Genomic DNA, 16,608 nt, shown 5'->3' with positions numbered 1-16,608 from the left:
ATTTTGAAGTGCTATTCTTGGTTTCTATGTGAAAACTCCTGCAGAGTACTTATTCAAATCCTCTGCCATTATTATCCAAAATTGGTGCAGTGGCAGGAGACAGAGGGTGATGGTGGAAAGCTACTTGTGTGACTGGAGGCTGGTATCCAGTGGCATAATATAGGGGTCAGTGCGGGGTCCCTTATTGCTTGTGATGTACATAAATGATAGAGATGAGAATATGCCTACGTGGTTGGAATAAGAAGTATGTTTGTAGATGACACACAGATTAGCCAGATGGTTAAAAGTGGGGAAGGAGGTCTTCAGTTACAGGAGGATATAAAGAATTGGTCAGATGGGATTTAACCCTGCTAAGTGTGGTGATACAGTTTGGAAGAGACTACTCAATGAACAGTAAGATATTAGGAAGCTCAGAGGAACAGAGGAATCTCAGGGTGCATGTCCATTAATCTCTGAAAGTGGCAGGGCAGTTTAATAAGGTAGTTAAGACATTCAGGACACGTGCCTTTCTCATAGAATCCCTACAGTGAGGAAAGAAGCCATCTGGCTCATTGAATCCACACTGCGCTCCAAAACAGCATCCTACCCAGACCCACCCCTCTACCCTATCGCTGTAACCCTGTATTACCCATGGCTAATCCACCTCGCCTGCACATCCCAAACTGAATACCAAGTTCTACCACTTTATGGTCACTGTTTCCAAGGGGAACTTTCATTTCAACAGCATTTCTTAAATCTGCCTCATTACACAGCACCAGATGACTTCATTCAACATATTGTTCTAGAAACTGTCCCAAATATACTCTGAATTCTTCCTCATGTCTTCCTCCGCCAAACTGATTATCTCAATTTCCGTGAAGATGAAAGTCACCCAGGACTTTCAAGTGTTTAAATATCACAATCCTAAGTTTCATTCAGCCAAAAAGTTTTGCAGTTAAAATAAAAGCATTGACCTCAAAGAAAGCAGCCCTCAAAGATCTAGCAATCCTTATGGCAATGTTTTCTTGTCTCCTGATCGCAATTTAACTCTGCTGCCAAGTCAAATGGACATCAATAAACAGGTTAACTATTGAAATCTTCTCAGATAGCAACAAGGTAATTCCTTTTTTATTTGTTCATATGTGCGACATGGTCTAAGCCAGCATTTATTGCCCATCCACAATTGCGCTTGAGAATGCAGTGGTCAGCTGCCTTCCTGAAGCATTGCACTCCTTAGGGTGTAGGCACATCCACAGTACTACTCAGAACAGAGCTCCAAGATTTTGAATCAGCAATGTTGAAGGAATAGTGTTATGATTCTGTCAGGATGCAGTGTGACCTGGAGAGCAACTTGCAGCTGGTTTTCCCATGCATCTGTTGCCCTTGTTCTTCTAGGTGGGAGAAGTCATGTGTTTGGATAGTGCTGTTGGAGGAGCCTTGATGAATTTTGCAGTTATCTTGTAAACAGTACACCTGACTGCCACTATGCATCTGAGGTGAGGGGAGTGAATAGTGAAGGTGCTGGATGAGTTGCCAATATAGCAGGCTGTTTTATCCTGTATAGTGTCAAGCTTCTTGAGTGTCATTGGAACAGCACCCTTCCAGGCAACTCCATCCCCCTCCTGACCTGCACTTTATAGATGGTGGACAGACTCTGGGCAGACAGGTGAATTACTTACCACAGAATTCCTAGCCTCTGTCTTGCTTTTGTAGAGTGTATTTGTATGACTGCTGTCGGTCTTCAGTCTTTGATCAATGGTAATCCCACAGATCTTGGGAGATTCAGCAATGGTGATACCACTGAATGCCATGGGATGATGACGAGATACTCTCTTCTTTGCCCACTCTCCTAGTTTGTTCAATTCCTTCTGCAGCCTCCCTGTCTCCTCAAGACTATCTGTCCCTCCACCTATATTGATGTCATCTGCAAACTTCATAACAATGCTCTTAGTTCCTTCGTCCAGGTCATTAACGTATAATGTGAATACTTGTGGTCCCAACACTGACTCCCATAGGACTCCATTGGTCACTGGCTTCCCACCCTAGCTTCCCATTCTCTGCTTCTGCCAGTCAGCCAATCCTCTATCCACGCTACTGCCTTGTCCCTAACAACATGGGCTCTTATCTTATTTAGCAGCCTCCTGTGCAGGACCTTGTCAAAGGCCTTTTGGAAATCCAAATATATCACATCCATGGCTCTCCTCTGTCTAATTTGCTTGTTACCTCTTCAAAAGAACTCCAACAGATTTATCAGCCATGACCTCCCCTTGATAAAGCCGGGTTGACTCAGCCCTATTTTACCATGCACTTCAGTCCACAACCTCATCCTTAATAATGGACTCTAAAATCTTACTAACAACCAAGGTCAGGCTACCTGACCTGTATGTTCCTTTCTCCTGCCTCTCTCCCTTCTTAACCACAGGTGTTACATTAGCCATTTTCCAGTTCTCTGGGATGCTCCCTGACCAGTGATGCTGAAAAATCACTACCAATGCATCCATGATCTCCTCAGCTATCTCCTCCAGAACGGTGTGGCGTAATCCATTCGGTCCAGGAGATTTATGTACCATTAGGCCTTTCAGCTTCCTGAGCACTTTCTCCTTAGTGATGGCCACCTCACTCCCTAACCCTCTTGAATTTCTGCTTCTATTCTACAGCTTTTTCCAATGCAAAAACTGATGCAAAGTACCTAATCAGTTCCTCTGCCATTTCTTAGTTCCCCATTACGACTTCTGCAACCTTAGTTTCCAGCAGTCCGGTTTCTGGTCTCTTTCCTTTCGCATATCTGAAAAAAGCTCTTGCAATTTTTTTTATATTACTTGCTGGCTTAACCTCATTTTTTATCTCTCCACCCTTAGTATTTTTTTAACTTGTCCTCTGCTAGCTTTTAAAGACTTCCGATTCCTCTGGATTCCCACAAATCATTGCCAATTATATGTTTGTTCTTTTGGTTTTATGCTGTTCCTAACACATTGTGTCAGTCACAGTTGTCTCAATCTCCCATTAGTATATTTCCTCTTCCTTGGGATGAATTTCTGTTGTGCCTCCTGAATTATCCTCAGAAACTCCTGCTATTGCTGCTCCACCATCTTAGGACCTGGGCTCCCCTTCCAATCAACTCTAGCCAGATCCTCCCTCATCTCTTTGTAGTTACCTTTGCTCAATTGTTACACCGTTACATTTCTTTGAAAGTGTTGCTTGATAGCACAATTGACGACCCTTTGGTTTACCTTGCTGATAACTGACATTAGACTCTTACGGTGGTAACTGACCAGGTTGAATTTATCTTGGTTTTTGTGTATAGGATGTAGCTGCACAATTTTCCATATTGTTAGGTTGATAACAGTGCTGTAACTGTACTGAAACAGCTTGGCTAGAGGGGAGGCTGGTTATGGTGTGGTGAATCGCCTCACTTTTAATTCAAATTTTCAATGGAGTTCTACACAATTATGATTGTTTTAGATTCCATCTTAGTCCATGCAAATATGCAAAAAAGGAGTTTCTTTTAAGTCTTTTTTGAAATATGCAAAATTTATTTAGCTTTAGACAGAAATATAACATTGCACAAATATATAGTTAGCTTTTCAGGGCCAGTGGGTAAGTTTAGTTATAATTATGAGGTTAACATGCTATTAAAAATTGCTCCCCAGTACTCTGTAATGGCTACTCGCAAAGGTATAAACATAGCCTTAAGGGTAACTGTTTTGCACTGCCAACTATATACCTAGATGTAGTAACAGCTAACAGACAGCAACAGTTTTTTTTAAAATGCATTCTTAAAAACACTAAATTGATGACTTGCAATTTGAATTTGGAAAACTGTCAGTAGTATCCTGTCTGCTGCTGCTGCTGATATTTTGTGTCAAATTTAGCTCAGAGTTATCGAGCCGGAGTGAGGAAGTAAATTAATGCCAACATAGATACCATCATCAATCCCATGTCTCTTGGGATAAATTTATTCCAACTGGTGTGCACTTATTCATCTCCTTCACACTGTCAGATTTAGTAACTCCTGACAGGCTCTTCTCCCAATGCAGTCACTGTCTGACATTAGCCTATTCCATCCACAGCTAAAATCTCTTGTAATACACATTGGAACGTGTGCTGTCCAGTACTTACTCCAAATATTAACTCTCTCCTCCAATACGACTATCTGTTTCAATTCACGTAAAAATACTGTTATATTAAAAACAGACATCATTAACAACTGTTAGTTCAGCAAATGTCCAAGGATGTTAAATAAAATGTACATGTCATGAGAAAGATCACACACTGCCCTCACTCATGGGGACTTTGGTATGCATTTTCAAACCATCCCTCCCTGATTAGCATAACAAGTTAACCCCTTGAAGTCTAATACCTACTGAGACAGCTTTGTATTATTTAGTCATAGCTGACAACTACCTATAACAGCTCAGATCCAATTCACAGACTAACAAGTATCCATTACAAAGTGCACACTCTGAAACACACTTACCTATGAGGTGGAATACAAGGTACTGAAACTACAGGCGCTGCAGCCCGTTTTTCTGCTAAGATCTTCCGTGCTTTCTTCATTTTTAGCCTCGACTTGGCTTTGGCCTTTTTCACTTTCTCTGAACTGGGCCCCTTCCCGTCCTCTCCTTCATCGTCCTCCTCCTCCTCGCCTTCACTATGGGAAAGAGCAGGAGGCTTTCGTACTGACCCTGGTGGTGTGTGAATGTCACAGTACGCCGTTTTGCGTACACTGAATGAGGTGCCGTTCGCACCAGTTTCCCGCACAGGCTCCATCTTCATGTACAGTCCCGCTTGCTGTGCACAGGTCACATGAAATGCTGTGTAACAGTTGGCTTTGTGGCACTGGATACATGCCCCCGACCCTCGTTGCTTACAGATATAACAAGTCAACTTCCAACGCGCTGGTGGGATGTGCTCAATACTGTCAATCGGTTCTAGGAAAACAGTGTTTGCAAAGCAGACTTCTGGGATCCACAGGGCACAGACTACATGTGCCCATCGCCCATCATCTGTCTGTTTAAATGCACCACCCTTGTTGGGACATAATGCACAATCTACTGCCCGTGAAGGAGACTGCAGACACCTACGACAGAGCCACTGGCCCTCAGGGATATAGGGGACTCCATAGCACTCCTGGTGTACAGCTAAATTACACATATCACAGAAAAGAATCACATTGCTATTTTGGCACTCGCCATCATTACAGATACAACAGACAGCATCCTCATCGATCAATGTATTTGGGTCTCCTTTGTTGTGGCTTTCAAAGTAGGATTCTTTCTCCAGCCGATCCATGAGGTACTCAAACACCTCCTGTGGAATAAAGTTCACTCCTTCGTTTTTCCTTTTCTCATTCATGATGTCCAGCCAAACATAGTCCTCCTCATCCATGTCGTATTCAACCTCCTCATCCAATTCCTCTACAGACTTTTCAATGTAACGGTAATACGACAATGGGCGGGGAGGAGCATCTGACGCACTGTGGTCAATTTCACGATAGATCACTTCAGGCAGTTTGGTAGCAGAAGCACTGGTGTTATGGCTGGAGTCCTTGCGCTTATCCTTGTTTTTGTGCTTGTTGGCTTTCGGGGTTGCCGTCGGAGTCTCTGCATTTTCCTTGTTGCTGTTGCACTCAACAATATCCTCTGCTGTCGTGTCATCCTCTGACAGCACCTCCAGATTATCAAAAATGCTAATCCTGTGCAGCCGTCCTTCAATGTCCACCTCGACCAAGCGCTGCGCCTGAGCATATGTCAGCATCTCCCGGGTCGGTGACTGGGAGATCTCCGACGGGTTCGGAGACTGCTGTGTGCCCGTCCGCGAGTTACGCCCCTTCTTCTTAGGCTTCCGCACTGGGGTTTGCTGAGCGGGGTTGTCATGGTCATAGTGGTACAAGTGGTACTCAATGCCACTGTAACTTTTGTAGATTTTCCGACAGCTCTCCACCGGGCACTCATAAGGAGGCTTGGTTGCACGCAGGTTGTGACAAAATGTTTTCACATCAAAGTCCAGACCCATCCTGCTATTCCTGAAAACAGAAACAAAAATTGAATCAGTGTTACATACTACATATCAACAGGACAGCCTCATTAGATACAATCTGTTAACATCATCTGAATTACAGAGTTCAAGATATGGAGTTGTGCCACTGGGGAATAGACTCCAGCAGGAAATAAAAATCCATAAGATGGTAACCTTTCTGGAATTCTCTGACATTTCTTTACAAGCTGTGCTTGGTTGTTAATATTATATCCCTGAAACTGAAGTATTTGGGACTTGATCTAATCTACTGATCTAAATGTTTTTTGAGTTAGGAAGATTACTACCAAGGATAATTTGCATGATTACAGGGTGACAGGTTAGGAGAACAAGTCGAGCGTCAGCTGTACATGTTCTTCACAAGTCAGGTCAGTTTAATGGCAAGTTGACAGGTCATGAAACAAAGCACTGCTCTGCTTCAGCCAGATGTTGGAATCACAAAACGTGTCAAAACCAGATGTGGTGATGAGATATGTAGTTGCTCATTGACCATGCTGAGTGGGTATAACCAAATAAAACAAAAGTATTGCACTTGAGATATTTAACCAATTTAATCTATTTCCAGTATGTGACAAGGCTTACCTAACCATTGTAATTTACTCAACAGAGAGCACAGTAGCAACTGTAATAAAAACAGATGGAAAATTGTCACAGACCATTCATTATTCATGATCTTACTTAACAAGTCAAATACATCACGGTGCCTTGAATGGGCAGGATTCACTCAGCACAGTGTGGTGCAAAGACATTGGGTGAAAAGTTTAGTCAGACTGAGCAATGTCACCTGGTAGCAACACACTGCTGTGTTTGAACTAGCTCATGTTTTTTTCAGTGTTGTGCTAAACTGAGCTAGAGAGCATTCAGTTTGTTATGACATTAATGCTATTGCGGTGCCTAAATGACCGAATCTACTATCAGTTTTGAATCACAGTAGCGTGTACTTAAGTTGTAATAAATATGTTTCATTTTAGATGGTATACTTGTCGACTATTGCACCTGACTGTGTGGAGTTTCATTCAGCACATTAAATGTTACTATGCTTGAATCGTACAGGAAAAACACGAAAAAGTCAAAAAACGATTTGCGTCACAGGTAGACAGAGTGGTAAAGAAGGTGTTTAGCACACTTGCCTTCATTGCTCAGGCCTCTGTGTATAGGAGTTGGAGCATTATATTGAGGTTGTACAGGACATTGGTGAGGCTTCTTCTGGAGTACTGTGTCTGGTTGTGGTTTCCCAGTTATAGGTAGGAGATTATTAAAGTGGAGAGGGTTCAGAAGAGATTTATCAGGATGTTGCTGGGAATTGAGGGCTTGACTTATAAATAAAGGCCAGATAGGCTGGAACTTTTATCACCAGAGCTTAGGAGGTTGAGAGGTGTCTGTATGAAGGTTTATAAAATCATGACGAGTATAGATAAGGTAAATGACAGGTATCTTTTCTCTAGGGTGGGGGATTTCAAGACTAGTGAGCATATTTTTAAGAGGACAGGAGAAAGATTTTAAAAAGACATGAGGACCATTTTTTTTTTTACACAGAGAGTAGTTCACGTGTGGAATGAACTTCTAGAGGAAGTGGTGGATGCGGGCACAGTTACAACGTTTAAAAGACATTTAGATAAATACATGAAATGTTTGGAAGAATGTGGGTCTAGCACAGGTGGGATAAAATGAGTTTAGGATTAGGGTTAGCATGGACTGGTTGGACCGAAGGATCTGTTTCAAAGCCGTACAATTCTATTACTCTATAACAAGATATCAGAATGGGAACAAAACCAGGAAGGTGCACTAATTGGACAATTTAAGTTATCCCACACACAGCATCAAATCCATGTCAGTATCCCACATTTGTCTTGCACTCCTGTTTATTGATCCTGCTTGCAGAACTTGAGAACTCGCTGCGGACTTTTCTGATTTCAACATTGCTGCCATGAAACGAAAGTATTCATGGTCACTGAATATATAAATCCCCAAAGAGAGTTCAAACTCATCACTTACCAGAAAAACAGAATGGTAATTTGCAAGGATCCTTAACATAGCACAATTTCAAACACTGACAAATCCAGGGAAATGCTTCGGCATTTTTATCTTTAACTTTTAACTTAAATTTTATGAACTATATTTATTCCTTCCTTTGTGAACCCAGCTCCTTCCTTCTAACATCTGAGCATGAGGTGCAAACTGCTCCTACAATCTAACAGATAACTCATGTTTACAATTAGGATATGCACACAACTGGTGCACAATTTTGTCCATTCCACAATTTGACTTCCTTGTAGAAAAATACATGGGCTCAACTTAGAGCTTCCTGAACTAGTTATTGACAACTTGCCACATAAGAATTGCCACATGTTTAAGTATTTTGCAAATGTTATTGGTCAAGTGGGCGGTACGGTGGCTCAGTGGTTAGCACTGCTGCCTCACAGTGCCAAGGACCCGGGTTCGATTCCTGCCTCAGACAACTCTCTGTGTGGAGTTTGCACCTTCTTCCCGTGTCTGTGTGGGTTTCCTCTTGGTGCTCCGGTTTCCTCCCACTATCCAAAGATGCGCAGGCCAGGTGAATTGCCCATAGTGTTAGGTGCATTAGTCAGGGGTAAATATAGAGTAGAGGAATGGGTCAGGGTGGGTTACTCTTTGAAGGGTCGGTGTGGACTTGTTGGGCCGAAGGGCCTGCTTCTATATTGTAGGGAATCTAATCTAAAAGAAAAGTGAGTTTGTCTCCTTTCATACAGTCAAAATTCTGAGAGTTTGAAGACTAAATCTGTTGCTGTTTCAAATAATTATTCATGGAATGACATTATGGATACTTAACCCTGCCACAGCAAAAACAATAGACATCTCTCAGTTCTTTGCAGGAGCATTATCGAATAAAATTTGCCATGAAGCCACATAAAGCAATATAAAGTCAAGTGAAAAATCTTGGTCACATAGGTTTTAAGGAGCATCTGAAAGAAGCAGAAATTACTCCAGGGGTTTAGATAGGGAATTTCAGAACTTCAGGCCCAGGCAGTGGCACGGCTGCCAAAGGTAGAGTGTATTAATAGGGGCTGTCCAAAGGCTGGACTGGGGGAAGTACAGAGATATCAAAGGATTGTTGTGCTGAAGTGGTTGACAAAGATGGTTAGGAGACAGACCATAGAGAGATTGGAAAACAAGGATTAGAGTTTTAAAAACTGGTGATTGCTAGGAGCCCACGTAGGTCAATGAACCGGTGAGTGATAGCACCTGTTGAGTTAGGAAGTGAGCAGCTCACCTGCAGATAAGCTCAAGTTTACAGGGGTCCCAAGTGGGAGGTTGGTCAGGACAGCACTTGAACAGGTTTTGGAACAAGCTAATCGTATATTCATAAAAAGACATAACAAGTGATCTGACATAAAAGTAAGACTTTCTCTATTTCATAGCATAGGTTAAATGTGTTAGTTAAATACACCATGCCAGCCAGGACTGCGTTTGCAACCCTGATGGTTTCAATGACACAGCCACTGGTACTGGCTGCAGAACAAGCAGTTAAACCACTTGCTTTGCAAACAAAGAAAGGGGCATGTAGAACATTCAGCAATAAATGTTTTTAAATACTAGAACTACATCTGGGAGTGCATAAACTCAATGTTATATTTTTCATTAGATCTTACTTTGCACAAAACATATCAGAATTGAATACCCTGAAACACCAGAACATAATCAATCCAAGCGTTTCCTACTTGTCTTCTGGCTTTTACCTCAGGGCAGAAGCTATCAGAAAGTTAAACACTTCCATTTCAGTTTAGTTCCAAAAAAGCCAAAGAAATTACTAACAGAAATAACTTCTTGATGCAAAGCACATTAGCAGTGGTCTGAGGCAGGCTGACTTGATAGCTGAACAGTACAAACAGCCCCAGTCATTCAATAAGCCAATCTAGAGCAATACCATGGAAGATCAGCCAGTAATCAATAAAAGGCTTGAAAACTGAATGTTCATGGAGCAAAGTGGAATTGTAAAAGCTACAACCTTTCTTTAGCAATGACAGATGCAACTCCAAGTGATAATCAACCACATTCAAAGTGAAGTGATTCGCATAGGCACATCGTCTGTGCACAGCATTATGTTGACCCAGGGATGCCAGATCCAACGTTGTCTGCATAAAACAAACATCCATGGGCAATGCTTATAAAATTGTGCAATACCACAAACATTTTCAAGTTCAGTGTTGTGTGCACAGCAGTAATTGTCAGATAAACAACATAATAATCTGTCTGAAATATTTCAAATCCAATGCTTGCACCAATGGGATGATGGCAGTGTAGTGATAAAGTCTGTGAACTAGGCTAATCTAGTCTAATGCTCTGGGGACATATCTCACTACAGCAGCTGGTAGAATTTGAATTTGGAATATAAAACTGTCATTGATTGTTGCAAAAATCCATTTAATTCACTAACTTTCTTTCGTGAAGAAAAACCTGCCATCCTAACCTGGTTGGCCTATATGTGAGTCCAGATCAATAGCAATGTGATGACCCTTAATGCTCTCTGAAATGCCTTGCTAGCTACTCTATTCAATGATAATTAAGGATGGCAACAAATGCTGGATTTGCCAGCAATGCCAACATTCCATGTATGAATAAAGAAAAAAATACTCCACACACAGAACACATTAGCAAAAGTGTAACTTCATACATCATGCTGCAAGCAAGACATTGACCACATTTGCAATGGTGCTTTAAATACCATCCTTCATACACAACAAAGAACAAATTTAACTGCAACCAAATGACGAAACAAGCATCTGACTCCAATTCTATCTGTTTCATTCATCATATATTCACAAAACTGCAAGGTAACTTTTAACTCCAACAATGACATATCAGGGAGATAGCTCTTAGCATAACAAACATAAGCATAACCAGCTCAATGGTAATAGCAGCATTGGCCTGCCAAATCAGCATACATGCACAATAATTGTGAACTAAATTTTCAATTTTCCGCAACTGTTTGCTGAAAAACCACATCAGCCATAGTGACACTTGGATCCTTTTGGCAGCCTCAACAAAACATCAGCTCTGCAAATAAATGACAAAATGTATCAAAATTAAAGTTGTTATTTGAGTTTCCTTCCATCTATCAGCATATTGTACAACAAATATTTATAACTGAGGAGCGGGAGTTGGACTGGTTAAGCATTTAAGAATAGAGCAACTGAAAAACATACATATTTAAGTATATTACCAAGTTAAGAGGATGGATCATTTCTGTTGTGCTCCTGTGGTGATGTCAGTGTAGAGAGGTGATGGTGTGTGTGATTAGATGATGGGGATTTGCAGTGTGCTGTTCCAGAGCAGGCCCATCACCACCAGTCAGTCAGTAAAGGAACCAGGCTGTGGGCTCCATAACAACAGCATCTCTCCCATGGGCATCCCCACCCCCACTCACACACAGAGGAAGCCAGGGTTCAGGAGGAGACTGAACACAGAGCCAAACTCACACAGACACAGAGTCCAGACCTGCTCCAGCCTCTCCTACCCTCTCTCTGTTACCAAATGGCTCTTTCCCCCTCAGTTTGAATGTTAACCCAGGGTTCCACTCACAAGATGGAACAAAGGCGCCTCCTCCACCAACAACTGACTCTGCATTCAGTATACAGCACATTCAACACAATCCACACCACATTAATTTCCTGGGATAAAACACGCAAGGCGCAAAGAGGAAAATCTGACTAGAAATATATGCATTGCGATGATTTGCCCTGGTCCATTCATTCTGAGCGCTCACAAGCAACTCTGTTTTCCAGCTGCCTGAATTATCAGAATGAATGAAAGAAGCGAATCTGCTGGGAGTGATGGGGAGTGACAATCCGGGCAGCAAATGCAGTGACTGGTTTATCAACCGCACTTTCGAAAGAATTAATTCCGAAATGGACACTCAGTGGCAATGGCAATAACTGGAAATAAAAGTACGAATAATATATTCTAAACAGAAGGGGAGACTGCCGGGTTTCTTTCTATATGAGATGTCAGTTGCCGGCATGACTTAGACGAATCGGTTGACGCGGATGGTAAACTGAGTGGATGCGTTTGCGGTTGGTGAGGGAGGCGGGGAGGGGCTCTCGTAAATTAGTTCAAATGTAATGGTTTCAGCTCGCTGCAATGTCGCTGGGCGGAACCCGGCATCGCGGGGGTGCTGGGTGGGGAGGGAGTAGCAAACGACCGTTGTCAAGGCGGGCGGCAGCGAGGGAGGGAGGGAATGGCTGCGGTTTCCAGGGAAACCGGTTCCTTTCAGCGGAGGCGCCGTGATCGCAGTGAGGGTGAAAGGTCGGAGCTGGGAGTGAAAGGTCGGAGCTGGGGTGAAAGGTCAGAGCTGGGAGAGGGGGGAGGTGAGGGAGACAGAGGCTCTCAGCAGGAATGCGGCAGTCGGCACAAAAACTCCAACCTGGGTCTAGGAATCTGCTGCAATTGCCGCTCACACCGAGAGCGATCTTTAAATATATATATATATTTAAAAAGGAGCCAGCCTTGTCGCACGGAGGAGCGCGAGGTGAATTACTCCCAACCCCAAAGGCCGGTGACTTCTGTCGCGGAGCGGGTTGTGTGAGTTTGATGAAGCAAAGGTATGAAGCTGTAGAAAGTGACTGGTCGTCTCATTGTGTGGAACAGCTATGTTGCACTGTCTCATAGAATCCTTAGGGTGTCGAAGCAAGCCATTCGGTCCATCGAATCCACACTGACCCTCTGAACAGTATCTCACCCAGACCCACCACCCTGCATTTCCCATGGCCAAGATAGTGGAACCATTAACAATACAATGATAGAACAGGACTTAAATCATAACTGTCAATGAATGTTGGTGAGATTTGAAAGCAAATTATTCCTTTTACTTTTATAGTAACTTGAAGTGAATGAGATGTTTTGAAACAAACAAGTGGAAGATTTACATTGTTCATACTTCTAGAACAACTCAATTACATTCTTTAGATGATGCCTTGAATGGACGACAGTAGTCATGATTTGGAGATGCCAGTGTCGGACTGGTGTCTACAAAGTTAAAAATCGCACAACGCCAAGTTATAATCCCAACAGGTTTATTTGGAAGCACAAGCTTTCAGAGTGCTGCTCCTTCATCAGGTGGTTGTGGAGTATAAGATCACAAAACACAGAGTCTTACAATCTTATACCGCGCTCCAAAAGCTAGTGCTTCCAAATAAACCTGTTCGACTATAACTTGGTGTTGTATGATTTTTAACCTTGAATGGATGAATTGGTATATGTGGAATAGAGAGTAATTGGGAGAGCTGCTTTTCATTACCAAACAGCAAAGGGTTGTTTGTGACCTTGTTTCACCCAAAGATGAATGTTAACCATCTACTTGCAAAATTACTATGATTTACGATTTCAATCTCTTTCACTATTGCTCTATTGAAATCATCTCATTCACCCCTTTGTAGACTTGACTGTTTCAGTATATTCTCCTGGCTGCCCTTCCACATTCTACCCTCCTTATACGAGAAGTCATCTAAAGAACACAGGGAGCAGAACTGACTCTCACCATATCTATTTATCAATCACCTCTATACTTGTTGACTTATATTGACTCCCAACTAACACTTCAATTTTTAAAATGCTCATGTTCTCCCCTCCCTTTGTGATTTTCTTTAACTTTACTGGCCTCTGATATCTGCACTCTTCCAAATTATCTGGCTTCTTGACCATTCCTAATTTTAATCACACTAACATTGACACTCTTTAGCTGCCTACACATTGGAATGCCTTCCCTAAAACCTCTGCCTCACTTTTTCTAACCTTTTTTGCTTACCCCTTGACCAAAGGCCCCACCCTAATATCTCATTATGTGGCTTGATATCACGTTTTATTTGATATTGCTTCTGTGAAGCAACTTGCCATTTTATCTAAATTCGATCTAAATGCTGGCTAGTATTCACATTGCTGAATGAGGTCTGTAAGTCATGTTTGTCTCTGTATTCACAGATTGTTGTTTGTAGACCTGGCTGAATAACATCCCTTTGAAGTGAACTCCGAGATGAAGAGGCACCTGCTCAGTGTGATGTGTTCCCGTGTATCTTGCTACCATGTTGCAAGAAGCAACAATCTTCGAGTGCGAGTTTACTGCTCACAGCCCACCCAAAAACCCATCTCCAAGACTCCATATGAAACCACCAGTGCTACGCAGCTGAAGTGGGTGGAACTGAGCAAAGATTTAAGCAAAAAGGCTGTAGAGCATATTCGAATCACAACCAATTCCATGTGGGAGAAATATGAGGAGTTTGTTGGACTGAAAGAGGTGCAAGAGGCACAGTTCAAAGTCACTGAGGTATTATGCTGCTGCTTTCATTTGCTATTTATATGCTGATATGTAACCTGTGGTCCAGATAGCATCAAACCATTGGATTGTGAAGAATACCTAAAAAAGTTAAACCTGTTCTCACTGGCAAGGAGAGAAAGCGAAAGTATTTTAAATTTTAATTTAATTTTTAACATTTTTACTCTTTCGTGGAATGTAGGCGTCACAGTCAAGACTGAATTTGTTGCCTATCCCTAATTATCACTGAACTGAGATACTTGCCTGGCCATTTCAGAGGGCAGTTAGGAGTTAACCACAGACCTAGAGTAACATGTAGGACAGACCAGGTGGGGACAGGAAGTTTCTTTCGTTAAAAGACAATTAGTGATGAGTTTTATGACAATTGATGATAGTTGACATGTTCACCAGCACTCAGACTAGCTTTATATTGCACATTACATTACATTACATTACATTACAGTGTGGAAACAGGCCCTTCGGCCCAACAAGTCCACACCGACCCGCCGAAGCGCAACCCACCCATACCCCTACATTTACCCCTTACCTAACACTAAAGGCAATTTAGCATGGCCAATTCACCTGACCTGCACATCTTTGGACTGTGGGAGGAAACCGGAGCACCCGGAGGAAACCCACGCAGACACGGGGAGAACGTGCAAACTCCACACAGTCAGTCGCCTGAGGCGGGAAATGAACCCGGGTCTCAGGCGCTGTGAGGCAGCAGTGCTAACCACTGTGCCACCGTGCCGCCCACCAACGGATCTATTAACGGAATTCAGACTGCCATGATAGGATTAAATCCAGGGACCTAAAGTATTACCCTGGGCCCATTGTAGACTGCTGGCCAGTACAGTTAAGGATTTGAATAGCAGAAAGATTCTCAAAAATCCACAAGAACTACAGATGCTAGAAATCTGAAATAAAAACAGAAATTGCTGGAAAATCTCAGCAGGTCAGGCAGCATCGGTGGAAAGAAATCAGAGTTATTGTTTTGGGTCCAATGACCAAGTTTTATTCCTGGTCTGTGCTGACTTTACTGACGGCGCACCAAGTGGTCTTAACGCCATTTACCAAAGGAGTTTAAAAAAGAAAGTTAGGGGTCCTGTGCATCATGCAGCACAAGACCATAAGAAAGAGGAACAAGAGTCGGCCATTCAGCATGTCAAGCCTGCTGCTCTATTCAATACGATCATTACTGATTTGACATTCCTCACATCCACATTTCCATACTTGTCCTGTGTCTCTTGATTTCCCTATAAAAAGAATGGAATGACCCCTGTTGTAATATGTATGCCTGCAGATATCAGATGACTGTAAAGAGCTTACAAGGTGGAATTTTATTGTATGTTTATATATACATGTTTCATATGCTGGAAATTTGAATTTGCAACTGAAAGCAGTGGACACAGTCAGCAGGTCAGAAAGCATCTGGAAATTAACAACAAAGTTAACGCTTCAGGAATAAACCTTCATTGGAATTGAAATACAAAGATTGTGGTGTGTTAGCAGATAAAAATGGGATTCGGTTATATAAACCAGGAAGATGTTTTGATTGTGGCTTGATGTCAAACCACTGAAAGCAAGTGTTACATCAAATCATCATTAATAAATAGTATCTCTATCATCTTTGAAAAAACTTTTGGCCACCTGTGACTCAGTGTCAAATTTCGTTTGTTAATACTCCTGTGAGAACTTTTGTTGCATTAAAAATGGCATGTAAATGCTACCTTCTTCCAGCACTATTAAATCTGAATAACATTTTTAGTCACTACAAGACATTGGAACTGTCCAAAGTAAACTAGAGTTCCAGTGTAAAAAGGCTCACTATACTAAACTTGTTTTGATTGACTGGGTGTGCTACTTCTGTCAGGCAGAGAAAGCTTTCATGGTGGCTCGAGGTGTTGTTCGACAGAGTCGGGAAACCCTTGAAAATCAGCAGTCGAAACTGAAGGAAGTTCGAGACAGATTAGACAGAGTCTCACGAGAGGACAATCGCTATCTAGAACTGGCCACACAGGAGCATAAGCTGCTACAGGTGAGGAAATGTTTTTTTTTCATTTTACTTCTCGATTTTTTTTTCATTGTGTTCCTGCTAAGATTCGGGCTGTTTGTAAATTAAAATAGTATAAAGCATTTGACCTGTGTTTTTTTTTTAATGAAACAAATAATGGGATGACAGTGAGAAGTATAGAGAAAGTTAAGGATCTTGGAGAGAATGTTGTTCTTTGAAAGTGACAGAAGTTGATACAGTGGTTTCAGAAGGCCTAAGAAGGCCCTTATTAACCATCTTATTGATTTTATCAGAG

The 16,608-nt window shown here is 42.1% G+C and overlaps 2 protein-coding genes across 9 annotated transcripts in view; one reads left to right on the top strand and one right to left on the bottom strand.

The window, feature by feature from the left end:
* brpf1 (bromodomain and PHD finger containing, 1) overlaps window positions 1–11,614 on the bottom strand; it is a 54,133-nt gene extending 42,519 nt beyond the window's left edge. Inside the window, exons 1-3 of one of the 4 annotated variants that reach the window (XM_043707788.1) lie at window positions 11,216–11,614; window positions 6,598–6,637; window positions 4,457–6,004 (exon numbers count right to left, since the gene is read on the bottom strand). In XM_043707788.1, coding sequence (XP_043563723.1) covers window positions 4,457–6,004; window positions 6,598–6,605 — 1,556 coding nt within the window. In that variant the 5' untranslated portion in view covers window positions 6,606–6,637; window positions 11,216–11,614. Of the gene's footprint in view, window positions 1–4,456; window positions 6,005–6,597; window positions 6,638–8,010; window positions 8,107–11,215 lie in introns of those variants that run through there. The other 3 variants (XM_043707787.1, XM_043707789.1, XM_043707790.1) reach the window with 3 other exon arrangements.
* ccdc51 (coiled-coil domain containing 51) overlaps window positions 1–16,608 on the top strand; it is an 86,632-nt gene that overhangs the window by 47,074 nt on the left and 22,950 nt on the right. For 2 of the 5 annotated variants that reach the window (XM_043707796.1, XM_043707795.1), the window contains exons 1-3: window positions 11,959–12,593; window positions 13,969–14,311; window positions 16,173–16,337. In XM_043707796.1, coding sequence (XP_043563731.1) covers window positions 14,021–14,311; window positions 16,173–16,337 — 456 coding nt within the window. In that variant the 5' untranslated portion in view covers window positions 11,959–12,593; window positions 13,969–14,020. The other 3 variants (XM_043707794.1, XM_043707792.1, XM_043707793.1) reach the window with 3 other exon arrangements.

This window comes from Chiloscyllium plagiosum, chromosome 18 (assembly GCF_004010195.1).
Source record: "Chiloscyllium plagiosum isolate BGI_BamShark_2017 chromosome 18, ASM401019v2, whole genome shotgun sequence".
NCBI classification, from domain to species: domain Eukaryota; kingdom Metazoa; phylum Chordata; class Chondrichthyes; order Orectolobiformes; family Hemiscylliidae; genus Chiloscyllium; species Chiloscyllium plagiosum.
Note: the sequence above shows the minus strand (reverse complement) of the source record. Positions and strands in the feature narration are given on the sequence as shown.